Source organism: Galendromus occidentalis, unplaced genomic scaffold (genome assembly GCF_000255335.2).
Source record: "Galendromus occidentalis unplaced genomic scaffold, Mocc_1.1 scf7180000075584, whole genome shotgun sequence".
Taxonomy (NCBI): domain Eukaryota; kingdom Metazoa; phylum Arthropoda; class Arachnida; order Mesostigmata; family Phytoseiidae; genus Galendromus; species Galendromus occidentalis.
The window spans coordinates 184,412-210,793 of NW_003803574.1; the positions used below are offsets into that span (position 1 = coordinate 184,412).

Genomic DNA, 26,382 nt, shown 5'->3' on the forward strand with positions numbered 1-26,382 from the left:
CTTCAGTCCAGCCTCCGACCAAGCAACGTGTCGAGGCAATGGAGTATTCCATCATGACGTATATTCATTCAAATGAGCCCATGGTTTCCTATGATGGTGATTGTAATGTGCCGAATGTGATGGCGCCTATGGGTAGCTCCAAGCAGACCCGGCCCTTTGGAAGTGTCTCCGGGGGGAGAAGCAGATCGTTGCGCTGTAGATCTTTTTCGCTCGTGAGCGGATCGTACTCGATGTGGTAACTTGGCTGAAGTCAGACCTGAATCCCGAAGGCGTGTCCGGCGGCTCGTGCGACGGGACGTCTACAGTCAGTCAGTCAGACAAACAGTCTCGAGGAGTTTCAAGAGAAAAACTCCGCATCGACCATAGCGCTCATGTGATGGGCGCTCAACCATGCAAGAGTCAAAGCCATCGCCCTCGAGGATCGAGTCTGGACGAGTCCCGATGACTCGCTTGATCAATAGCGCGGGCAGGATGTCAGCAATAAATCGTCCAATTACGAGCTGAATATATTGCGGAAGATGTTTCAAGACTTTAAAGGAGCATGAAGCTCTTCGTCACAGTGTCCCTCCCGCGAGCAACAATCGATCTAGAACACCGCAGTGAGCTCCACGCTTACTAATTTCGGAAACCATTCAATTTTAATTCCGAGAAAATTCCTAATACGAATGCGCCCGCCTCCTCCGACAGTCCATAAGTTGTAATAGCCCATCGAGCAGCGGGATGTAGCCTTCGACTGAGAGGGTGTGCACTTGACTTGATCTCGTTCGAACCGAGAACATCCGTCTCCCGGGAATCTATTCGTCCCATCCAGGGACCCCTCACGGTCCCACATGACTTATGACAGTGGTGGGGTTTGAAAACTCGACTAGGAAAAATTCGAGTTCAATGGAAGGTCTCGTCTGAGAATTGAATCTGTGAGCGCGACTTCTATCTTTGTGTGAGGATGCTCGCAATATCGGGATGGAGCAGGAAGAGCTGCCAACCTCGCTTATCACGGGGAAACCGATTGACAGAGTTTCTCCTTTTCGATCGTTTTCTTGAGGTACTGTGACGGTGGCTGATGGGTGCTTGCAAGACCTAATTCCGAAAAGAAGTGGCAGTGGAGTGGTGGAGGGAGACGTACGAACCCGAAAGGGGGACGCGAGAGCAGGGATTCGCTCGATCCGATCAGCAATGCCTCGCGGAACGGGGCCAAGCGGTGGACATTCACGTGCGGCGCATGGATAGCTTGGGCCCGGAGCCAAGCCCCGGTCTGGAGGAAATGAGGGAGACCTTTCAGGCTAGGCTGGTCCCCGAGGGTCAATCCGTAACTCCAACGCGCGGTAGCGAAGGAATCGCCGGAACGGTACCGATCCCATCCGTGATATCAATGCGACGATGACTACCGACCCAGGAAATACGCGAGGGCGTAGTTCGGCAAGCGGCACGATGAGAGCCGACTGTCGGGCGGCTCGATGGACTACGACTGACATCGTGAGGAGAAGCGGCAGACGGAATCTCCCGAAACGCGGGGGGGAGGCGATCCAGGGACTTCCAGGCATATCCAGCTCAGAACGGAAACCCGCAGACGTACCACCATCGATCGAAAACAGGGCTCGTAAGAAGAGACTCTGATGACTCGCTCCACCCAGAAGAGGAAGAGCTACAGCATCAGATTCCCTTAAGAAGCGGAGGAACGGACTCTCGAGTCGTCGTTCTGGAAGGTAGGCCGAACCTCCTCTCTCATAGGGTGGTCATCGGAAGGCGGGAATTCGCCAACCTTTCCGTATTCTATTCTATTCCGAAAATTTCCAACCTGCAATGACCTACCTATGGAAAATCAGACTCTCTTGACACTGCGGGCTGAATCGCGGATTAATCCACGCATTGAATCCATGCGGACGGCTGGCTCTCGCATTTTCGCGATCGGGGGCTGGACGATATGTCCTTCCTTCAGCGAGTAGCGCGAGACCCCTTGGTTTTCGGAGCAGTCCTGGATAATCATCCTCTCAGAGAGATTGATCAGAACAACATCGATGTTCAATCAGAGAAACAACTAACCGCGCTGTCGAATACGGACCTGGCTCCTGCAGATAGATATGTCGTCATCGGAGATCCAGGCGTACATCAAGCTCGACTCCCGACTCGATTAGAATTCGGAGCGAGATCAAGAAACTTGAATCGGGCTGTGTCTAATTTTGACGTCATCATTATCAAGGGACTCAAACTCAGTAGCGGAGCGTACCGGGCTCCCGCCACGGGCAGAGGTTCGAGACCATGCATGGTTTCGGGCAAGGGTTACATCTCTCAATGACGCCGTTCGCCATTTTTCCCCGGGATAGCTCCACTTTCGAATGGCAAGTTGCGAAATGCCCCCCTGAAAGGCCCCGAAAAAGGACTATTCCTCCCTGAGCTCCGAGAAAGAGAGGAGGCCACGTCCCTCGTCGAGCCGGGGAAGGTTGAGCATTCGGAGGATTCGTTCCCCTTCCGAGGATTCCCTCCGACTTCTGCACGACGAATGCTTCTCCGGAAGAGAAAATGTCAATATGATCCGATCGACCTGACTCATCTTCAATCGGGCATTCGTAAATGGGGGAGAGATCAGAGAGAGGGAGGCAATTGTCATAGACTATTACCGTATGTGACTGTGGTTGAGTTTGGGCGAGGGTGGGAGGCTGAGAGTTGGTGAGCGAGCAGTGCCTCTGTGTCTTCAGTGGCGGCGCTAGCATTCGATTCCAGGAATCGCCTATGGCGGCTAAAGCATGATGCTCGGGAGAGAATCGGCTTGGCTTCGTCAGGGATTCGTGGAAACGACTGCGTCATTTCGAGAATAGGCATCGCCCAGAGAGCTTGCCGCAGCATGGAGGTAAGAGATCGCTGAGAAGCGGAATTCAGGACTTTCCATTTGAATTTTCTTCGGCGCGAAGCCACAGTGGATCCAGAATGGTCAATGTCGGTGCGCAGAAAAACTTTCACGTTCTGACTGCGATCGGTGCACCAGTGGAACCCACTGACCGCTCATGAGTCCAGCGAAGAGAGAGTTTCTGGTGAGGGATCAGTGTTTACTGCCAGTGAGAGACTCAAGGAGGCTTGAGAAACCCCCGTAGGAATATAAGACATTCATTTCGAGAGAACCGTCTTTCTCTAAAAGGTGTTCGCCTTCTCGTGTGATCGATCGTCCATGAGTGTAACGGACTGCCGGAACAGTTCTGACGTGAATCGCCCGCGGATACTTTGATTCAATCTGTTATTGTTAAACGTTACGATCTACTGTTTTGGATTCCGTCAGCCGAATCTCCTCCAGCGGAGTCGCTGGAACCGGAACCTCTGCTCTCTGAGCCTTCAGCCATGTGGCCGAATGTGCGTTCTTTTTCTTCTGTAGCTTCATCCCCTTCTCATTCGACGGTGTTCTCCGCGAGCCCGCCTGCGATTCGATATCCTACTCTATCGAATCCCTAATCCAAGATCGATACGGTACTGGATGAGAATTGGAATGATATCTGACTGATCAACGGATCCTCAGAGAATGCTGATGCGATTGAACAAGTCCGTTAAATCGCATCAGCATTCGTTCCTCCTCCGGACTCGGCCCTAATAGTGTCCTCTGACTAGTGTTTCGTCACCTGTTGAGAATCGCGGACCAGGAACTTCTCTGTACCGAGCCGCGTCTGCACTCACTTCAGTTGCGCTACAAACTCTCAGCATCGGTGAGACGTCGTCGCAGTCTGTGCTTGCACCATGGACTTTCCGAAATTCCGACCTCGCCAATTGCTCGTTATAAGCTTCGCTGACGAGTTGGGAAAACCCAGGAGTATGATATGTAGCACAGTGTGACAGTGATTTTGGATCGAAGAGCTCCACCGGACGGCAGATTTTACTCCCGCCCTTCGCGTCGGGGGCGAGCCCCACTCTCTGAGTTTCGGAATCCTCGGAGCAATCGCTACTATCAGGCGGGACGTAATGTGGGAATATAAGGGAGATTCATTGTGAGGACGTTTTGCAGACCCCAGTCATGTCGAGTTGGGAGCGTATACAGCGCTTGCCCGAAAACCTCCAGCAGCAGGTCTTGCTGCTCTACAGAGAGCACATCCCCTTCGAGGTTCGGAAAGCGCTCGCCGATTGGATTGACAAGCATGATTGGCAAATGCTGAGCTCAGAGACCCAAGAAGTGCAGAGCTTCATGCCCTTGCTGGCAAATGATTTCCTCAACGCTGTTCAGGTAGGAATACTTTCTGTTTTGATGGATTTTTTTTTCGATCCGAGGAGGACAGGTTGAGAGCTGGAATTCATTCTATCGTAGGAAAATGCGACAAATTCGCCGGATGTCTCCACCCGCATGAAGCTCACCGAAGCCTTGAGTGCTTTCAAATTAAACTACACCTCAGATCCGACTTATCTGGTGTGTTTCCTGCGGAACTGTATTCTGAACGAGCAGAAAATCTTCAGAATCTACGAAGAGTCGCTCGCTCAAAACTCAAATTCTCTCGCTGCGGATGCGCCGCTGGATATCTTGCAAGACATGGAGAAGCTTCGAGGCGAAGGACTTCAGATGGAGGAACAAATTAAGCAGATGACCAACTTCGAGGAAGCTTTCGTGTTCCAATACCAAGAACTCCAGAAGCGGACCACTCATCTTCAGCAGATACAGGCGTCGAATCAGTCCATTGAAGTCGTTCAAAGAGCTCAACAAGAAGTCATGCAATTCGATAGCGCGATCAAAGGGAGAGCAAGAGAGCTGCATCTCGAGAGACTTAATTTTGTAGAAAATCTCAGCAGTGAGTGTTAACTTTCCGTTGGCGGTCGTCTAACCTTATCATATCGTTCATGATTTGCCCGAAAAACTCAATAGGATACTGCAGAATCGTTCTAATTCGATAGATTTGTTTTCAGATAGCCTGCAGCGTCTCAGCGTGCTCCGACACGTGATCATCGATAAACATCTGGCGGATTGGCAGCGAGCGCAACAGCTCGCCGGCAACGGTCAGCCCTTCGGAAACAACCTAAACGAGATTCAAGAGTGGTGCGAAATGCTGGCGGATATTGCTTGGCAGCACCTTCAACTCGTTCGGAGACTCGAGATGCTCCTCACAAAAATGCCAACGACGGGGGGAGCCTCCCTGAAGGAGAAATTCTCTTCGTTAGAGTCCCAGATAAAGTCCATCCTCTCCGCCCTCGTGAGCGGCTCGTTCGTCATCGAAAAACAGCCTCCCCAAGTTATGAAGACGAACACCCGCTTCCAGTCTACCGTGAGGCTGCTTGTCGGAGGACGGCTTAACGTTCACATGTCACCTCCTCAAGTGAAGGTCTCGATCATCAGTGAGGCCCAAGCGTCGACGTTAGCGCGCAGCGAGAGCTATCCTTCAAATGAGGTTTCCGGGGAAATCCTCAACAGTTACGGGGCCATGGAATACCATCAGGCAACGAGGCAACTCGCTGTCTCGTTTCGGAATATGTCGCTGAAGAAAATCAGGAGGGCCGAAAAGAAAGGGAGCGAGAGTGTCATGGAGGAGAAGTTCTGTCTTCTGTTCCAATCGGTCATCAAGGTGGCCAATATGACTTTCTACGTGCAAACTCGCTCCCTTCCGGTTGTCGTCATTGTCCATGGGAATCAAGAATCGTCGGCATGGGCGACGGTCACCTGGGACAATGCGTTCTCCGACAGCCTGAGGAAACCTTTCCTCGTCCCCGAGCGGATCCCCTGGCACAAAATGGCCGAGGTCCTCTCTACGAAATTCCGCGCCTCAACAGGCGCTGGACTTTCGGACATCAACCTCCACTTCCTTGCGACGAAAGCTCTCCGCAAACCCAACATAGGACATGATTGCGGCGACTTGTTGCTCAGCTGGTCTCAGTTCTGTAAGGAACCTCTTCCCGACCGGAATTTCACTTTCTGGGACTGGTTCTACGCAATCATGAAACTGACTCGGGAGCACCTCAAATCCCTGTGGGTCGATGGGGCCGTGTGGGGTTTCATTGGTCGGCGAGAAGCCGAAGAGATGCTGCTGAAGAAAGCTGTCGGCACGTTCCTGTTGAGGTTTTCGGACTCCGAATTGGGAGGAGTGACAATCGCCTGGGTGAACGAGAACGAGGGTCTCAAGGAGATCCTTATGATCCAACCCTTCTCTGCGAAAGATTTCCAGATCCGCAGTCTCGCTGACCGAGTGTCAGATCTACAGGTATCTACAATCGATATTTTTATGAGGCTTCATGACAACAGCCTCATGATCGCTCGTCCGAGACGAAATTATTTTCCGAGTCTCCCGGTGGCGTCACGTAATAACGCGTGACCGATTCTATTTCAGAACCTGTTGTACCTCTACCCCGATATACCGAGAGATCAAGCTTTCCAGAAGTATTACACTTCAAGTCTGGATATCTCGCACGGAGCCACCACCAACGGCTACGTCAAGCCGCTGCTCATAACTCAGCTACCGGGTATCCATCATCTGTCGCATCTGGACTCGAATCCGGCAACGCCAGCATCGTTCTACGCTTCTTCGGAGTCCAACATGTATGCTCCGCGGAACGACGGATCGTACGATGCGAGCTCTATGGAGTGAGTTGAGCTTCTCCTTTTGAACGGCTCACATGGCCGGAACTTCTGGAACCTTTCTGCATGACTTGGCACATGAACCCCATTCCTCAATCGCTTCTGCACGTGCAGCATGAGAGTTCGGCGAGTGAATGACGTTCTCGACTTGTACCCGGTGTTCCTGATTTGATCGGCTGACGCATATCGGTGATGGGCCGACGCAATGAGAATGTCGCATGGAAAGATATATCTAGATTAGTCACAGGGTCAGGTCTTATTCGTTTCTCAGAGAGTTTCTGGAATGCGCCAGAGAAATTTTCGCCAATGAGTTCATCCCTCGTGGCTGGGCCTCTCTGGCGGAAAATTTTGCCTCGGTGTTTGTTTTAGATCGTCGAAGCTAATTCCCAACCCTCCTCTTCTCACGCAGGCTTTTTGCACAGAACCCCGGACAAGCGCTGAAAAGACAACGGGAGGACTTCATCCAACAGGTGTCCAACTGGCAAGCTACCGCCGATGTCGGGCACGATCAGACTTGAGAGCACTGTGATTTTTGAGAACAGCCCCTTAGCTGCCCATTTTAATCCGCGCGTTCTTCCAAGATCTCAAGGGGAAGACGACGACTACATATTATGTCGAAGAGTCCCTGTGGAGAGCTACATGTTTTTCCTGGACTGTTTACGGGAGAATCTATCATTTCCAATTTTTCTCATGACGATTGGACTCGTCCTCTCGCGACTCAAGTGCCAATGCGTCGTTCGACGCGTCGTCGTCGATTGCCGATCGACGAAAAGTTTTTCCGCAGTGTTCCTACCACAAACTCACCCCAGAAAGGGATTGTTCATACTCTACGGCGTCCTCGGTCAGCGCAATCGACCCGTTTTATCTGGATTGGCGGGGGGCTTTCCAATCAGTCTCGAGCTGGGGGCTTTGTCCAGAGCTCGGTTGGGAGGAAGTATTGTTGTACATAGAATAAAGTTGGAGCGCTTACGGAAGGCTTCGCATTGGGCTTGGACGATGGACAGTCTAACCATTGTAGTCTCATGCATGATGCATTCGGGGTTTAAGTATTATGAGAGCCGTGGTCGACTTTTAGATGACTTTGCGTAGATCTCAGCGAAAATCTTTGAGCACCTTTTTGGGAACTCGGGGGCTTCCACTAATTCCGAAAAAAATCTCAGGTTGAGGCTCCAACTGAAAGTACCGAAAGGAAATTCGAATCGAAACATTCTTCCTGTTTCAGACTCATGGATTGCCTTATTGAGACGGATCTTCTGGATTTTGGAGATTTCGACTTGGATTTCTCCGCAGCTCGAGTATCCTTGGCTTACTAGATGATCGTCTCGCGTCTCCTAGGGGGAGGAAGCTTCCCGAGCTCTCGACTATCAAGCGACAAGAAATCCTATTGGGATATTGCTAGACTGACTATCCTATTCTCTCTGTTAGACGGGTACCTACGGAGAGAGAGATATCGTTCTTTTCTCACCCCGAATGAGGTTCTCGATGGCATCGGAGCTCCATGATTCCGATCCCTGCCGCCTCCCGTCAGTTGTCGACATCGAGGACCATGAGGCTCTTTGTCAGATCATGACTTTGCCATATAGACAGAGAGAGAAACCTCATTCACGCCGCCGACCGGACTTGATCGATTCGAACTTGAGATGGATCCGCTACTTTACCGTCGAGATCTTCCCAACGATCAGTCGATATCGTCTCCTCCCAGCTCTGCGAGTCCATTGGGGTCTCAATCTCAGCTTCATAGTCGATGCCTAAGCATCTGACCATGAAAACTCGGCGAGAAACACCGCGATTAGGTTCGGTCATCCAGAGCTGGCAATTGCTACGCAGTACGAGATTGTTCCGTTGAAACTCTGGTATCTCGATTGTCGTTCGAGTTTTGCAGCGGATAGCGCTCTACAGCTCGCGGTCTGGAACTATCCGCATCGGAGCATTGTTTCGCAAAACGTTTTCCAGCGGATTCTTCATATTCATTCAGGTTCACTATAATTCTGTTGCTGACCAGTCCCTTCCCACAGGACTCGGATCCATGTATCGGATACACTGACGACTTAGCTCTTAGCAAGACATCGCATGATCGATTCCGGAAGCGGGACTCACTATACCCTCGCGAAAAGTGATGGGACTGGCCGTCGCGACTTCCCTAGTGAGATAAGTGACATAAGTCCTTCAAGTTAAGTGTTATCCACCTATTCGAAGAGTTTAATCGCGCTCGTCCGCGGACGGCGCTCCATGGATTCGATGACGTAAGATACGAGTAATAATACGGCGCTCGTCATGAGAGAAGCTATGAGTCTAACAAAGCTGTGACGAGTGTTCATTCACCTATCATGGCCCGGACCCGCGATGCTGGGGGAGACGTCCCGCCATGACCCGAGTCAACCGGATCCGGTCGATCGGTTTGTCCCCTATCCGGGAAGCTTAGGGACCGCCCTTCCGAAATCGTCGTCCGTCATAATCAAGTGTCCACAGCTCTTCCACGATCAGGATTCACCTTTCCTTGTCTTCTTTATTCCCTCCGATGGAAGGGGGTGCCCTCCTTTTCCTCCTCCTCCCGTAGTCATGCGGTGAATCAGCGTTGCATTCAGCGAGAACTTGCATGATTTTTTTTCAATCAAATCAGGAATGACCGCTGCAATGCCTGAGTCATAAGCGTGATGAAAGCGAGAGTTGCAAAATCCGAGCTCAATCCTCTGGACAGTTTTCATGGAACGGCTCATCCTAGCTTCGTGACTCTGCCCTATTCCTCGCTTCCACGGAAGCTCTCCTGGAGAGGCGAGAGCCTGCGAGGGGGGGGGGGCCAACGCTTGCTCTAGCGAGCTGTCCGTGATTTGGGATCCGATTTTGGCGATTTCAATTCGAAATAGGGAACGCTCCGACAATCGACTCCAAGGTCGCCGTAAGGATTGAGCTACCGATTGTCAACTGGATGAACTTCCACATGGGAGTCGAGACTTCATTCCCCAGGAACCTCGCACCGGTAAGACGGTTCGGAGGGATCTCATCATCGAAGAAAATCAGGCGGACTGGTAGAGGTCTCAACGACTCGTGGGCCGAGGGCTACAGTTCGAGAGCGATGCCAACCGATTCAGATTCGATGGTGCGAATACCTCGCTGGGCTCGCATGGCTGCACCTCCAGCTGGTTGAGAGGCTCGAGTCGCTCATAGAGAAGGAACCGACCGAGTTAGGGCCGTCTTCGAAGAAGGAATAATTCTCTGTGGTGGAGACACAAATAGAGCAGTCTTTGTCTGCACTTGTGCGCGGGTCTCCTGTAATCGAGGAACAGCCTGCCGAGGTGTTGGAAGCCAAAACACGCTCCAAATCCAGAGCTCGCCCCGTCCTCGGAGGGCGGCTGAACGCCCATATGTCGCTCCCGAAACAACTACTACGCCATTCTTCTCTCTAAACTTGGGAGCTCCGGTGGAGAGGACCGTTCCACAGATTCATTGCAAGACTTGTCAAGGGAGTACTTGCCACATCCTCCATCCGCTTCCCCGATTCCAATTCACGAAACATTTTCACTTGTCCATCTAACTAGCTCTACATATGCATGGGGAGAGATCGGAATCATTTCTTTTCGCGTGCGCTCCGGATTTTGATTCTGTGAATATTGAGATGATACGTTCGTTTCCGTTCATGAATATGTAAAGTATACGAGCAGGTTGCTCCAGGAAAGCTACTGATCGCGGATTCGGCTTGATATGATCGAACGAGAGAGAATGAGGCGTCGGACAGCCGACTGCCGCTATCAGTTTCGAGCTATCAAGGCCGGAGATTCCCAGTCGGTCGCGGGCATTTCGAGACGAATCACGAATCACGAATATCTTGATCCGATCCGGCGTCTCGCAATGACAATCGTGGACAGCTCAAAGGGCGCGAACGGCCCAAACTCAATGAAGCGAGAGTTACAATTCACGGATGAAACTTATCGGAAGCAGCGAGTCTGCTCCGTTTACCACCTCGCCCCGAGGCCTCCATCCTACAATAATTCAGCAGCGAGGGATGCTGCGCCTTGACTGCATAGACCTGATTAGGGGAGTAACCGGAGGTGTCTGCGTGGGGAGTTTCTAATCAAACCCGCGTGGTACCCTATCCCTCCTGCGTGACGTCCTGTGCTTCTCGATTCCTCTCATCTGCAGTCAAGCTGTTAGCGGACTCCTCCAAATCGATCGGCGTGGTTCCCGAGTTTCTCGAATAAACTTTTCATATAATTTCCGTTTGCAGGCCTCCTCGTCTGAGATGTTGTCAGCCATAAGCAGGGGCGAGAGAAAACTCCTAATTCCACTGATGTCTTGAATGGCGAGAACCTCCGGGTTCAAAAAAATGGCGAAACTAGTTCCCGCTCCCTTTTGACCCTTGAGCCCTATACCATCCTTCAGGTCGGAAGTCTCCATTGTACTATTCCAACTGATAGTTCAGTGCGCGAGGGAAGTGGGCCCGCAGGACAGTTCAGTCCCATTCCGCCCGATTTTCGGATGCGCTCGGAGTCTAGGACGGGCATCCCATATCGAGGAGAGGATCCTCCCGAATACTGAGCGAAATGAGGCTGTTGCAATCAGTTGTAGGTATACGTCATCTCACGTGGGGGAAGTCCGCGGCGACTACCCGAGCGAATCCGGTATCAAAGCTTGCTCTTGAAGGGGGAGCTACTTCCTTCCAAGGTCCGAGTAAGGCGGGGAATCCAAATCGGATCTGTCACCTATCGCACGGTAGCTGAATATAATCATTATCCTGCCGCAGGCGGCTCACAGCTCGTCTTACCAATCGACCGCGTTCATCGACGTCCTGACTAGGCTCGGAGTTAAACTCACTCAGATAGGCCTACGCTTATTCCTCTCCTACGAGACTTCGTTTTGAATGAGCAGAGAATCTCCGGGATCTATGAATGATCGCAGACACCCATGCTCCAGAGGATATTTAGGAATGACGATATGCTGCAAATGGCGAGCTTCGAAGAAGCTTCCGTGTCGGACTACCAGGAACGTCAGGGGTACCGTGACGCCTCAAGGCAGCTCGCTGTCTCGCTTCCGGGCATGTCGCTGGGGAAAACTGAGGAGGCCCGAAAGCAGAGTTAGCGAGAGCGTCAGTGAGGAGAAGTTCTATCCCCATTCCGATCAGGTCTAGGCTGAGGGGACTCATCGCTCATCTGGTCTTACGTCTGTGGAAACCCCCCCCCAGACCGTGATTTCATATTCTGGGAGTTGTTCGATGTCATCATGAATCCGACTCAGGCGCACCTCAAATCCCTGTGGGTGGTTGTGGCCACATCAAGTACCGCCGACCAACTTGAAGCTCAGGGGAAAGTCTTGAAGCCGGCTGTCGGTACATCCGGTCGGGGTTTCGACCCCGCATCCGAAGCCCGAGGGGGCTTGTGGGTGAACGTGACCGACAGGTAACGACAGATCCACAATATCAGAATCTCCTCTGCGGAAGATTCGCAGATCCGTCGAATCGCCGACCGGGTGTCCGATTTCGAATCAAATCATTCTCATCTCGCACACCCCGCGATAGTCTGCTTACTGAAGACCTCACAGCAGCTCTCAGGCAGGAATGATAAATCGAAAGACTTGATCGAAATCGAATCCTGCTCTATCTCTACCCCGAGACATCAGACCCCGGACAAGGACACGCTATCATCGGTCGATGTTGACTCAATGAGGAAGCGAGCGCCGTGGCGCGCCGCGGCGCTCAAGCATTGAGTCTATGGGACTTTCAATGCTCGGCGGGACGCACAGCTCCGCCCCTCCATCTCGAATTTTTTTCGAGTTCCAACGCGAAGCTCCGCGAACCTCTGCTGCAAACTCATACGAATGAATGAGGTTCAGTCCTCTTCTCTGAGTCTCGGATGATTCCCCGCCCGAAGATTCTTCCTTGTCGATTCCTTCTCTTCACGGACAACTGCTTGTCCTGGGGCTCCGAGGCGGAACGAGTGCGAGAAGAACTCTCTTTGGCGCTTCCACAGAGCTGCTGATAACTAGAAACTGGGTCCATCGAGATCATTCAGGTATCCATGAGCGTCGCGGTTGTCTTTGAATATCTTCGCTCCCGGGAACCATTCGCGGGTTCGTACATCTCATCACTCATCGAGTAAGGTCTGCACTAAGTGACCGTGCAGCCCTTCCATGGAATCTGTAAAATGACTCTCAGAAAGACTGGTAGATGTACGCACACTCAAGAGCCGCCGCACAAGATAGAGTGTAAAATGTCATCCGAAAAAACAGATCCGGCTCGGAGGAGCCGTCGCGCCATCTCACAATAGTTCTCGGTCTCCGGGAAGGGGCATAGGCACAGGGGTCGACCGCGGGGAGATTCCCTGTGATAATCAGTCCTAATCTTCTCATCCGAGCTCCGCTATTCCTCCCCTTCCAGTGACGTCCCAGGGCCTAGGAGGATCACCTTGAGGTTCAGCAATCGGTGTCATGCAGTTGATGGAGTGGCGGGGGGGAATTTCATCGGTGCGCGGGCATTTTCTGGTGAGCTCCGGGAAGTATTTGATGAAGCTGGGGACTCATCACTAGGGAGAGGGACGAATCATTCAAGAATCTATTTCCTCAATCCTTACTCCACATTGCTCTCTCGAATGCGATTCTCAATGGCAGCCGCAAGTCCTGAAGAAGTCCTCATCGACTTCAGGAGCTCAATAAGAGTCATGTTGTTGAGGAATTAGAGCGGCTCTTCCCAGACGATAGGTGTCTAGTGGGCTGTCTGAGACCATAGCAGACTGTCAAGCTGATGACCGAATTAGCCGAGTTTTCGGAGCCAGGATCTGATGCGATCCATCTCTCAGTCCAAACCCACTGATGCCATACAGTTCACGAGCAACTTTTCAAACTTTGCGGGACCCGTTCGTCGTATCCCGGGTACCCTCTCCCAGAGCACTTTTGCGCCAAAGAGGTGGAGGAGGAAGAGGCAACAGTGGTCATGGCGGTGGTGGTAAGTATGTGAGTTTGGGTGAGAGTGCGGGTCTGAGTGTCGACGGTGTGATGCTGGCCCCCTCCTCTCCGCCTTTGGCGGCGCTGACGTTCAGTTCCAGGAGTTGTCTATGATTGCCTCAATACAGGGCTCGTAAGGCTCCGCTTGGCCAGGAATTCGTGGAAGCGGCCGCGTCATTTCCAGGACAGCCATCGCCCGGTGTACTGGCAGCGGCATGGAGGTAAGAGGATCTTTCAGAACAGACCGACTCCTAGCGCAAATGTTCAGGTTGTGTTCTGAAACGGGATATGATTCTATGAGTCAGAGCAACAGCAGCAGGTGCGCAGAAAGCCTCTGGTCGAAGCTTTTGTCGAGAGCTGATAGCCGCTTTGATCTCTATCCTGTTCTCTACCGTCGAGTGCGATACTGGAAAGATGATCCCCAGTGACTGTCAAGCGTGGATCGAGTGACTGACTTCCCATCTAATGGCCGATCACGTCAAGGGCGTCTCTGACTGTCTCCTCCTCGGTCTCTCGGTGCGCTGGGTCAAGTACACAAGTTCGTACGAATTTCAGTGACATTGACAAGCGGGAACCGTAAACGGGCACATTGACGAGCGTTCCGGAGGTGTCCCGAAGCGGGATGAAACCCCATGATCCTGAGCTGTGACAAGTACACGCTGAGCTCCTTCTTGGCGCTATGGTCGGAAGCCGGTTGTCGGTTCAATCGCCACCCGGCTCTCTGTTATTGAAAGAGAAAATGGCGAGGGCAAGAGTGCCCACGAACAACAAGAGATCGAGAGACTCTTAGTCTATTTCCCTGCCACGTCAAGGACATCTCTCGCGGTGTGATTATCGGTTCCTCGGTGCGCTAGTTGCAGCACTTCTGGTCGAACTCCCCATCGACATCTCGAGAATCGTCGCGACATCAATCTCTTGGAACTCGCAAGTGACGTATCGCCCCTTGTCCTCGAGCGCCCTTGTTCCGCCCCCACCTCATCGGATGAGTTTCCCGTCGAGAAAGTCTCGGGACTCGAGGTTAGCGGCGAGTTTCTCGAAAGCACAATAAGTGACGAGGATCGCTCAGGGAACGGTCGGTCCCGCCACCATGTGGTTCAGCGTAGGTGTTACAGTTATGTCATCTCTTGTCATTGGATGAACATTTGGGTGGCTTCTCGCGCGTTTCGAGAAACTTTAGCCGCTCACTTCAGCATATGTGGCCACTTCGGGAAAAGGAAACTCCATTGGGTTCCGCTGTGCTAGCGTACAGGGAAGAGTACAGTCTATCGAGATAGATGGACGATAATGTTCCGACGAGTGGTATCCCTGTCGCTTGCGAACACATTCTATCGAGGACAGGGAGCTTCGAGGGTGAATCACCATCGGTGCAGCCGGCTTTGACCAACCCTATTTTTCCCTCGTACGCGTCGGGTGTAGCTCTCCGCATTCACGTTTTCGTGTGAGCTCCGACAGGGCGCGATGTCAAGCAGCCTGGCAGATGTCTCCCCGATCTCATGAGGTCGCGACATGCGCTGGAGACCAGAAAGACATGAGAAAATTAAATATTTTTTCCAGATGCCCGTCACATCGAGTTGGGATCGCATCCAGCGGCTCCCATGTGAGTACCAGGAGCAGACCTTGGTACTCTACAGCAACCTCAGCTTCCCGATTGAGGTCCGGAAGGCACTCTCGGACTGGATCGATAAACAGAACTGGCAATCTCTAGTTGCGGAAACCCCCGAAGTGAAGAAGTATATGTTGGAGCTCGCCAATGATTTCTTTTCTGTGCTCGAGGTGAGTCGAAAGGCCTGAGAAAGGTCACCCGGATGTTATCGAATTTCTGCCCGGATACATCCCTCTCTGCCGATCGTCTCTCCGACGATGAGACCACCGATAGGTCTGGAGCACTAGTAGCCGAGGCGGGACGATATTTTGCCCGGAATACTTCGAAGGCTCTCTTACGTATTTGACGCGCGAATCGTAAATCGAATGAGCTGATGACCTTTCTCTGCAGGAACACGCCACCAGGACGCTCGATCCGGCTGTCCGCAATGAGCTCGCGAAGCACTTGAACAACCTCAAACTAGCCTACGTCCAGGATCCGGCTTACCTGATGTGTGTGCTGAGGAACTGCATATTGAGCGAGGAGAAAATATTCAGGATGAATGACGAAACGCTCGCTCAGAGTGCAACGCTCCTCCGGCCTGATCCAGCTATGACAATACAAAAGGATCTGGAAGCTTCACGTCTCGAGAGTCAGCGAATGGAGGAAAAAATCAAGGCGATGCATGAAGACGAAGAAGCGTTCGTGTTTCCGTATCAGAATTTCCGGAAGCGGGCGGAACAACTCCAGCAGTTGCGCGACTCGAACCAGCCGATCGAAACGGTGCAAAGAGCTCAGCTGGAATACTCGCAGTTCGAGGCACTCATCAACGCTAAGACGAATGAGTTACATTCGGAGAGACTCGATTTCCTCGACAAGCTCAGCAGTAAGTCTCCGGCTTTTCGGTGACAGGCCATCAGGATCGAGTCCGAACCCCTCCCTCCGAATAGTAATAATCAGTAATACCAATATAATTAATATCAGCGTGCTGGTTAATATCAACATCCGATACGATATAATTAATATAGTATAATTAATATACTATAATACTGATATAATTAATACCAGCGTTCTGGTTAATATTAACATTCGATACTCAGACCACAATCCCCCTTTGAGACCCGTCATTCTCGATAAATCTTTTTCTCTGACACTCTTCCCCGGAGTCTCCTCTCATCCTCAACCTCCGCCTCGTGCTCGCCCTCGAGGAGATCTGCTCTCGTATACGGAGCGTGCGAAGATGGCCATATTGAAAGAAAATGTCTCATTTTGCAGAAAGCTTGCAATGCTTGAACGGTCTGCGGCATCTCATCATCGATGAACATCTGGCGGAATGGCAGAGACTACAACAGCTCGCGGGCAACGGGCTACAGTTCGAGAGCAATCTCAACCAAATTCAAGCATGGTGCGAATCCCTCGCAGAACTGGCGTGGCAGCATCTCCAGCTGGTTCGGAGGTTGGAGTTGCTCATCACGAAGATACCGACCACATTGGGGCCGTCTTTGAAGGAACAATTCTCCTCGTTGGAGACACAAATCAAGGCGCTACTGTCTGCACTTGTGCGCGGGACTTTCGTGATTGAGGAACAGCCACCTCAGGTGTTGAAGACGAATACACGCTTCAAATCTACGGTTCGCCTCCTTGTCGGAGGGCAACTGAACGTTCACATGTCACCCCCGAAAGTGGAGGTGTCGATCATGAGCGAGACGCAAGCTTCGAATCTGGCTCGCAACGAGGGACATCCGACTAACGAGGTCTCCGGGGAAATCCTCAACAGCATCAGCGCCATGGAATACCACCAAGCAACCAAACAGCTGTCGGTTTCTTTCCGGAACATGTCGCTCAAAGGAATCAAACGAGCCGAGAAGAAAGGGAGCGAATCTGTCGTGATGGACGAGAAGTTCTGTCTCCTGTTCCAGTCGGTAATCAAAGTCGCCGACATGACTTTCGCCGTGCAGGCGCGATCTCTCCCCGTCGTGGTGATCGTACATGGGAATCAGGAGCCTCACGCACTGGCGACGATCACCTGGGATAATGCGTTCTCCGACAGCTTGAGGAAACCGTTCCAAGTTCCCGAGAGAGTTCCCTGGTCAAAAATGGCTCAAGTTCTCTCCATGAAGTTTCGCGCGGCCACTGGCGCTGGTCTCTCGGAGAGCAATTTGCATTTCCTGGCAACTAAAGCGCTCCGGAAAACGAATCTCGGTGCAGACTTCGGGGAATATCCTGTCACGTGGTCTCAGTTCTGCAAAGAGCCTCTCCGGGATCGGAACTTCACATTTTGGGAATGGTTCTATGCGATTATGAAGCTGACTCGCGAGCATCTGAAACCTCTGTGGGTCGATGGACTCGTGTGGGGTTTCATCGGGAGGCAGGAAGCGGAGGAAATGCTGCTCAAGAGGGCGGTCGGCACCTTCCTGCTGCGATTCTCGGACTCTGAACAGGGAGGATTGACAATCGCGTACGTCGTCGAGCAGGAGGGTCTCAAGAAAATTCTCATGATCAAACCGTTCACCTCCGTGGGCTTCAAGATCCGCAGTCTTGCCGACATCTTGTTCGATCTCAAGGTGAGGGGAGGATTTTTCCATGGAAAAAACTTTTTCCCACTGTTCCCTCTTGCATGCACGCTGGATACGTGATCGGATAATGCATGCGTCCTCACGGGCATTGTCGATGCGTCAAGATCACGATAAGCTCATTCAGGAAATGGAACGTCGAGTCCTGTTCCCGATCGATTTCCCCAGTCAGGAGCTCGATACGTCCTTGTTCGATCGATTCTCGCCGCTCCCCTCTAGGTGATCCTGGGCGATGTATTCGAACCGATCTCTTCCGTTTCAGAACCTCTTGTATCTCTACCCCGACATACCGAAGGACCAAGCTTTCCAAAGATATTACACAAGCGCAGTGGAACAATCAAATGGGGCCACGGCGAATGGCTACGTGAAGCCTCTTCTCGTCACCCAGCTGCCAGGGATGCATCAGCCGTCATACTTCGATTCGAACGCAGCCAGTCCGGCGTCTCACTACGGTGCAGTCGAGAACAGCATGCAGCTCACGAGGAACGACGGGTCGTACGATCCCAACTCAATTGAGTAAGTGCCCCGATCTCAATTCGCTAAATTCCTGCTGACAGATTTTGCCCGATCAGTCAGCAAGGCGGACTGCATGCTCCGCCGAAGCTGTTTTGACCAAGCATGCTCGGAGGAGGAGTCGGATGTGTCCGAGAGGGGAATCCACGAAGAAAGTCCCCTGTGCGCGTGTCGTTGTTGAACCCTGTTCCCCGTCGGTGGGTTGTGTGAACCGGTGCGTCATCCCAAGTGTTTTGAGCTAATTATCGACCCTACTCTCTTTGCACAGGCTTTTTGCACTGAAATCTGGACAGCCGCTGAAACGGCCGCGAGAGGACTTCGTTCAGCTTTCTGAATGGCAAACTTCGCCGACTCTCGCCCACGAGCGGAACTGAAATGACAATTATTATTTTGAGAATCTTGAAGCCTCGCTCGAAAAAAGCATTTCGCGATTCGTGAGAGATCTCAGAGGACTATTCAACGTATAAGATTGTTGCTATTGAGACCGCGAACTGATTCCACATACAGTGATACGAAATCCTATAAGCCGGAATTCCCGCCGAGTTATTTTTCCCGAGTCTTCGGGGGTCTAAGGGGCTCAACATTGAAATCGACCCCCTCCTGCTCGGGACTGGGGATCTATTCTAAAGAATCGATGCTGTTCTACGGACAGTTCACTGTCTTTCGATTGTTAACCTACGACCATTGTGCGTTTCACGACTTCGGTCGCCGCGTTTAAGCCATTCTATAGTCCCGGCTTAGCCTCTCTTCCACCTGCATTCCGATTCCCCGGCGAAATACCTGTCTGGAGAATCGCGGCAGGAGGGAAGACGCCCGTTCACAGACTGTGAACACAAACGGATCGATCTAGGACGGGTTCCTGATCTTTCACTGGATATTCGGAAAATTCAGACTGTATATTTTCATAAGTTACACCAGACACTTGTTTTCGGACCTCCTATATGTTGCACTGCTCGGTTTTTAGGGGAGTCTCTCTCGCGCTCTCTCTCACTCCTCTGAGCGCGAGAACGGCATGGCTTTTGACGCATCCGGAAAATGCTAGGGCGCTGTAATCCGTAACGAATAAAAGATGACGAGCTTACGCGATTTGCTTCCTAAAACGGTCCGCTAATGCTCATGCAGACTCATCCGAGTGCGTGATGTCATTGTTCTATTCCACAGAGACTCGAAGAAGAGTCGAAGCCCGGCTTAGTTTCTACCGTATTCAAGATTCGCGATCCAACTCACAATTTCTTTACAGACTCATGGACTACCTGATTGAGACGGATCTACTCGACATAGACGAGTTTGACTTGGACTTCTCCGCGGTCCAAGTCTCATTAGCGAGCGAGGTCAACAGTCTCGGTTGAGATGCGACTGCGAGCTTCATTCATTCTTCTATTGGGTCCGGCATCTACATATTCATGTTGAGAAATCACCTACAATCTGCGAATCCAGTGATATTGAGCTCGCCTGCTCTGCTTGTGATGAGAGCTTTCGTCCACTATAGACTCTAAGGTCTCAACACCGGTTTGAGGATCGGGAACGCTCGAGTGTGTTTTTTTAGAGCAACTCCCTCCTAGACCGAACCGTTTACCTCTCTTCGTTCCAAGGGAACGACATCGAACTTTCTCTATGTAAGGACCAGCACGAGACTTCAAGCTTCAAGAATAGCTTGTGTGATCATTGTTGAGTGTAGACGAAAAGTAGGCTTGTCAGTTGAGGCAGGGTGACTCACATCTATTTTAGCTGATTCGAATTGTGAGATGAATTGCGTGATACTCTTTCTCCACCCCCTTGTTGGACACAACTCCCTCATCCCCTTGTTGCATGATTTAGGATCAACTAGGAGAATGCTATTTTCAGGTTTATGAAGCACATCGTCAGTCGTTCACAAACTCAGTCCCAAAAGGTACCGGAAGCGTGCCATAGCCGTTTTGTCGCTGGGTCTGAGAATTATTGTTGCACCTAGGCCTACATCTCGGCTCCTTAGAAAAGTACATAAAATATGCCGTTAGCAGAAAGGTCTCCATACGGCGATCACAGTGAGCTCTCAAGTCGTTGAGTTACTTTCTAGATCGGGATTGTAGCAGAGATCTTCAGCCAAGACAGAGAAACCTATGCTGAAACAAACAAACATTCGCTGAAAACTGCTTCATCCCGTGTCCAGGACCAAGGCTTTGCGATGTTGCAATATACCTCGAATAAAACACGCTCGAACATTTTTGGGGCGTCATTATGTGTCTGCGACTGTCTTGCCTGAGCATACAGCACGAATGAAGTGCTCGTTCAAAAATCTCTCGATATCTATGGAGGGGGTTGAGCCCAATGAAACTGCATGAAGGTCGCCCGATGCTGAGCAGGAACCCTCGATAAGACTCCGATGTGAAGCTTCCAGTTTCCTAGAGCCTCGTCGACAGAAGCGTTCCCGAAGCCCTCTAGCGGAGTATCAGCTCCGAGGGAGTGTGACTGCTTCGAACCTTCGCAGCTCGTGGATCTCGGAGCCGAACACCACACCACCGATTCAATTCTAGCCTGGTCAAATTCCTGAACAATGCAAATGAAATCAATCAATCAATCTCGGCGGCTGCCGGATTGACCCCTTTCCGATCCTGTCCGATTGAGGGCTCGCTCCGCGGAGCACCTCTCTTCTAATCTGTCCCGGCAGACGTCCCGGAAGGATTTGAATTCCGACCACTACACAAGGCGCTCGGGCTCTACCCGAGAACTGAAATAGCGAAGTATAAAACGACGGAATCCCCGGAGTATCCGAACGCTAGAAATGAAGCAATGCCGGAAATACCTCCAGATCGCTCACGGCAAATTTCGGAGGCAGCGTCGAGTCTCGTCAATACCGGGCCCACGGATTCCCGAAACCTAGGCTGGCGCTCAAGGACAGCAATAATAATCAGCCAGAGATGAAGATCTAGGATCAGCTCGACTTCGCCTCGACGAGATCCAGATTCCTAGGAGTGCGGCGGGTGTAGTATGTTCGTGCAATGCTTGCCGACCGGCGATATCTCCCGTTCCGTAATCGATCTTTACATTCGAGGGAGAATAGATATCTGATCCCGACCGCTAGGCGAGAAATCCATTCCTCTGTGCTCGTCGTAGAAATAGCCAGCTGCACATTTCTGAACCGAAGCTCAATATTTTCTTCAGCAATGGTCTTCCGCAGGCTCGTTCTCTCTCGCGGAGCGCTCGAGTTGTCAGGATCCCCCCGTTTTCGGGGTCATTCCTGCGGGAAAATCATGCTTGCCCTCCGTGACTACGCCTGACTTCCTTCGCGAAATAGAGGAGGCCACTGCTCTCAATGGCAGGTTCTCTGGTTCAACATCATGCTTGATAGGCAATCACCATACTAGAGAAGAACTTGACGGTTGAATGAAGTCCCTCCTCCGATCAGGGGTTATCCAGGAGGTCCCCACGATGAATATTGTTTCGGAACGCTGCGCCGCGCGGTCCCGTCAGAATTCTATCGGAACGCGCCGTTTCTCTCGCTGAAGTCCCGGAGCCTGGGCATGATGCCGCCATTGGCTCTACATCCGCTCTCATCGATCACTTAGCCCTAGAGGATGACGAGCACATATTCGGGTGAAATAATACTCCCCTGTCATAATACTTTATTACGCCGATTGTCGAAGAGAATATTTACAATAGATATCTGATACAATACTGTACATTACACTTTCTGAAAGCAACTCGCGTCGATGGGATGTGAAATGCAATTTGGTAGCGGACCCAGGAGCTGGTTTCATGAGATAGAATTACTCGAGCAGTATTCCACGTGATCGAGAAGAAGGACACGTTATCAAAAGATGTACAGGAATTGGCTCCAGAGCGTTTTTCGATATATCTACTGCCTCGATCAAATTCGTCGGGGTTGGCTAAGTTTTACTTAAGTAGGAATGAATCTCAAGTCTGTTCGTGAACGCTGGAGTCCACTCGGTCGCTCACTTCCGGCCAGCTCGAGTGCTGGAGGGAGCAGAAACTTTCGTCCCTCTGACGTTTCATGGGCTGATTTGTCGCGTTCAAGTTGAAAAGCCTGAAAAATACAAGCTCTCGGTAAAGAGTCCGAAGTCGGCAGAAAACCAACCGATCTCCATGCGGAGGGACTATTATGTTTTAGACCCAAGAGATTTATGACTGCTATGAACTTACTGCAGGTTCGGGTCCCCGAAGCCGGTCTCGGGAACGGCGGCGAACATGTTAGACTCCGGATGATTGTAGAACGGCAGAGGAGTTGGTGGATTTGAGTCGGTTGTGTGCAACTGACGAACCGCTATCTGAGTCACGAGCAATGGCCGGACGTAGCCATTCGTCCCGTGAGAATGACTCTGCTGGAGGGTCGTGTAGTATTTACCGAAAGCCTGATCTCTCGGTATATCCGGGTAGAGATACACCAAGCTCTGAAAAGACAGGGGTGATGAAGCTTCTCAGCTCAGCTCCATTGGACTTCACTCCGCGTAGATAGAAAAGGCAATCTACATACCCCGAGGTCAGATATCCTATCGCCGAGGCTCCGTATTTGAAAATCTTTGGCGGTGAATGGCTGAACCATCAGGATCTCCTTCTGATTGTTCTCTGTTTCCGCCAGCCAAGCTATGCTGACCCCTCCGGGCTCAGAGTCGGAGAATCTCAGCAGAAAGGTACCGGTGACTTTTTTGAGGAGCATGCCCTCTGCCTCGGGACGACTGATGAAGCCCCAGATGAGACCGTCCATCCAAATCGGCCTCAGATGTTCGCGGGTCAGTTTCATAATGGCGTAAAACCATTCCCAGAAAGTGAAGCTCCGATCCAGGAGAGGCTCTTTACAAAACTGATTCCAGGTCACCAATAGCTCGCCGTAGTCGGGCGGAAGATTCGCGTTATGAAATACTTTCGTGGCGAGAAAATGAAGATTACTCTCGGATAGACCGCGGCCTGTCGCGCTGAAGAATTTCGTCGAGAGAACGTGGGCCATCTTGTTCCAACTGACGCTATCCGGGACAACGAACGGCAGTCGTTTAGGCTCCGAAAACGCATTGTCCCAAGTGATGGTGGCCCAAGCGTGCGGCTCCTGGTTGCCGTGCACGATGACCACGACCGGCAGCGACTGGGCCTGTACGTGGAACGTCATGTCGGCGATCTTCATCACCGACTGGAAAAGCAGACAGAACTTCTCGTCCATCACGCTCTCGGTGCCCTTCTTGTCCGCGCGGCGTATTTTCTTCAGGGACATGTTTCTGAACGAGGCTGAGAATTGTCTCGAGGAATGATGATGCTCTATAGCGCCCATGTTGTTTTGAATTTCACCAGCAACATCGGTAGACGGATAGCCGTTGTTCCGAGCGAGAACTACAGCCTGCGCTTCGCTTATTATGGAAACTCGCACTTGTGGAGGATCGCTTGGATTTTTCTCGAAGAGCTCCTTTAGTTTTGCGCCCACCAGGAGTCGAACTGTTGCGGTGAATCGAGTGTTCGTTTTCATTACTTGCGGTGGCTGCTTCTCGATGACGAATGTCCCGCTCACCAGGGCGGATAATAGCGTTTTGAGCTGAGTTTCCAAAATTTCGAAACTCTCTTTGAAACTCGCCTCAGACGCCGTGGGCAATTTAATGACTAAATACTTCAATTTCTCCACATGTTGCAGATGGAGATAGATGTGTTCGGCGAGCGACTCGCAACACTCTTGCAGACGTTCGAAGTTGATGTCGATCGGTTGACCGTTTCCAGAAAGTTGTTGTGCGCGATGCCAGTTCGGCAGCTCCTCGCCGATTATCTGGTGCTCAACGTGTCCTAAGAACCGGACGCTATCTGCAACAAGGAATGTCGGAGGCATTGTAGAATGATCTTTCGAAACCATCGGACCCTCCGGGATTACCCGCGACGAGGAACGAAGGGAGGGGAGGGGGGTCATGGTACTGAGTGTTAGGCCTTAGCGTTTGAGTGAGGTTGAATATCGATCCCACCTGTTAAACTCTCTATGAAAGACCGTCGGAGCTGATCGAGTTCTCTGGCGTTCTCTTTGATGAGATTTTCCAATTGCCGTATCTCATGCTGAGCTGAGTCGGTCGCCTGACCAGAAGCCTGCATCCGCTGCAGTTGAGAATTGGCCTTCTGTAGCTCCTGGTAATTGAAGAGGAACGTTCCGCCGAATTTCTCCATGTTCAAGTATTGTTCTTCGTGCCGTCGAATGTTGCGGCGAGACTCTTCGAGTTCTTGTTGGAGCACGAGGGTGCGGTCGGGGTTGAGGTTAAGACCGAGCGATGCCTCGCACAGCGCGATGACTTTCTGCTCATGCATGATGCAATTTCGGAGTATTCTGATCATGAATGTGGGGTCCGTATTGACACTCTGCCTGAACGCCACCAGGGCTTCGCTGAGTTTGATCCGGCTGATAGTATCGTTCGTTTTCGTTACTTTGTCCTGGAGGAAGATGGCTTGAATTATTCATTCGTCCAGAAATACGGTCAATTCCATTCCGGACATTTCACTCGACTCGCTGTGATATCGTCGGAATCCCTCGAGCGGAACCGTGTGTCATCTTCTCATTTCCGAAGAAAACACACTCGGCTCTACATCGATATATATTGTCAAATGTTGTAAGCTTGTTACGGCGGCGATTCGTTCTGCCGACTTCTCAGAAGGCATTCGATTCACAGGAAAGACGGGCTACGTCGCTTGGCTCTTTCCTCCAGCGACTTCGAAAGTGCCGTCTGAAACCTGCGTACGGACCGTTTCGGCCGAAACCCTCCAGCAGGAACTTCCGAAAGTTCGGCTGCTGCAGGAAGATCGGGTTTGGAAAAATCAAAGTTCGCCCAGAGCTCTGGATTTGATAAATAGAAATCGTGGGAGGGTCCCAAACCCGGCCCAAGCTCGGGATCATGCACCTCGATCAGAGCGATCGAGCTGATCACGCGCAAAAATGATCAGCTCCATTTAGTAATCTGAATTATGCTCACCTCAAGCTCAGCGATGAGTTGGTTTGCTAACACGATCGTATATTGGCTGATGTCAGGATTATCCGGGTTTAGTAGAGGCCAATCTTGCTTGTCCAGCCAGTCCGAGAGAACTTTTCTCACATCCAAGGGCATGTGTTCTCCGTAGATTGAATGTATTTGCTGGCGATACTGTTCCGGCAGTCGTTGTAGTCGGTCCCATGACGAGTCTCTGCTCGCCTGCGAAATTATTCGGCCTCGTCACACATTTTGATATTCGCGATGGAAGCCGTGGAGCTTCGTCCAGGAAACTATATCCTGGACCATGTCACCGCCCAAGGTCTGGATCGGGAGATTATTCAGAAAGTCCTCCTACTCGGATCCTGGCTCCGAGGCGAGAGATTGTACAGCCGACTCGAAATCGAGTCAAGACTGCCATTGTTCCGATTAGCTGATTGATAGAAGTCGAATCGAGTGAAGAAGTCTCGACGTCACGAGCCGCAGGCGTAACGCGACGAACGCAAGTTGTCGAGCGGTGGATGATACCGATCTTCTTGGAAGAGGTGCTCCGAAGATGTGCACCGCGAATGACGATTACTAAGAAATGAACGGTTTTGACTCGACCGGTGCGGTCTACTCCGGTAACAGATGATTTCAACCGAAAGTCGCTCCAAGATACTTTGAGCCCGGATTCGGGAAAACTTTTCGTTCGACTTGCGATATGGGGAAATCACTCGTCGAGCCGAGAGAGCTGACTCAGATGAAATACTCCGATCAGTCGATGGACATTTGAGAGCTTCTCCGAAGATTGGGACTCAAAGAACACTTCCACCTCGCACAATCACACGAAGATCCTTGGGCGCTATCGGACCCGAGAAATAATCTTGCACGAAAAAACTGAGACTTAAGACAGGGGCTCCCGATCGCTCGGTCCCAATACACATTCAGCCTGGGCCGTCTCCATGGCCAAATCAGAGCTGTCGGGTGAGATCCGCGCGCCAAGACCTGTCGGAAACTCGCTGTCACTTGAATCCATTTCCGCGCGGAAAGTTGACGTAAAGCTGACGCAAGGACACTAACCTCCATATCGAAGCTCGTCGCTTAGTCGCGACAAAGGCAGATAAACTGGCTGGTTGGTGCGTTGGTAGGCTGTCCTCGAAGCAGCCCCGAGAAGTGACGCAGTCGGTTCCACGAATCCCGAGCAGTGAGCGAAGCAGCAGAGAGCCTTCCTCTCTGCGCCGGTGGTGGTGGTGGCGGTAGTAGTTGTAGGGGTCCGTGGATATAGCCGCAGAGAAAACAGGCAGACAGGCCGGTCGGTCGGCCGAGCCAGCGAGCGAGCGACCGGCAGCCAGGAGC

General features: G+C 51.6%; 3 protein-coding genes across 3 annotated transcripts; 2 read left to right on the forward strand and 1 right to left on the reverse strand.

The window, feature by feature from the left end:
- Positions 1–4,549: 4,549 nt before the first annotated feature.
- On the forward strand, positions 4,550–7,329 carry LOC100907258 (signal transducer and activator of transcription 5A). Its single transcript, XM_029111649.1, has 4 exons — positions 4,550–4,754; positions 4,870–6,155; positions 6,282–6,535; positions 6,939–7,329. Exons 1-4 carry the CDS (start codon positions 4,550–4,552, stop codon positions 7,045–7,047), a joined length of 1,854 nt encoding a protein of 617 aa, XP_028967482.1. The 3' UTR covers positions 7,048–7,329.
- A 6,231-nt stretch (positions 7,330–13,560) lies between these two features.
- On the forward strand, positions 13,561–20,077 carry LOC100904925 (signal transducer and activator of transcription 5A). Its single transcript, XM_003737625.2, has 6 exons — positions 13,561–13,680; positions 15,014–15,232; positions 15,453–15,927; positions 16,317–17,605; positions 17,877–18,130; positions 19,368–20,077. Exons 1-6 carry the CDS (start codon positions 13,675–13,677, stop codon positions 19,474–19,476), a joined length of 2,352 nt encoding a protein of 783 aa, XP_003737673.1. The 5' UTR covers positions 13,561–13,674; the 3' UTR covers positions 19,477–20,077.
- A 1,704-nt stretch (positions 20,078–21,781) lies between these two features.
- On the reverse strand, positions 21,782–26,112 carry LOC100907401 (signal transducer and activator of transcription 5B-like). The gene is made up of 6 exons (XM_018639725.2): positions 26,107–26,112; positions 25,051–25,266; positions 24,058–24,514; positions 22,599–23,902; positions 22,268–22,515; positions 21,782–22,151 (listed from the first exon to the last, which is right to left on the reverse strand). The coding sequence occupies exons 1-6, from the start codon at positions 26,110–26,112 to the stop codon at positions 22,022–22,024; spliced, it is 2,361 nt and encodes a 786-aa protein (XP_018495241.2). The 3' UTR covers positions 21,782–22,021.
- Positions 26,113–26,382: the final 270 nt, after the last annotated feature.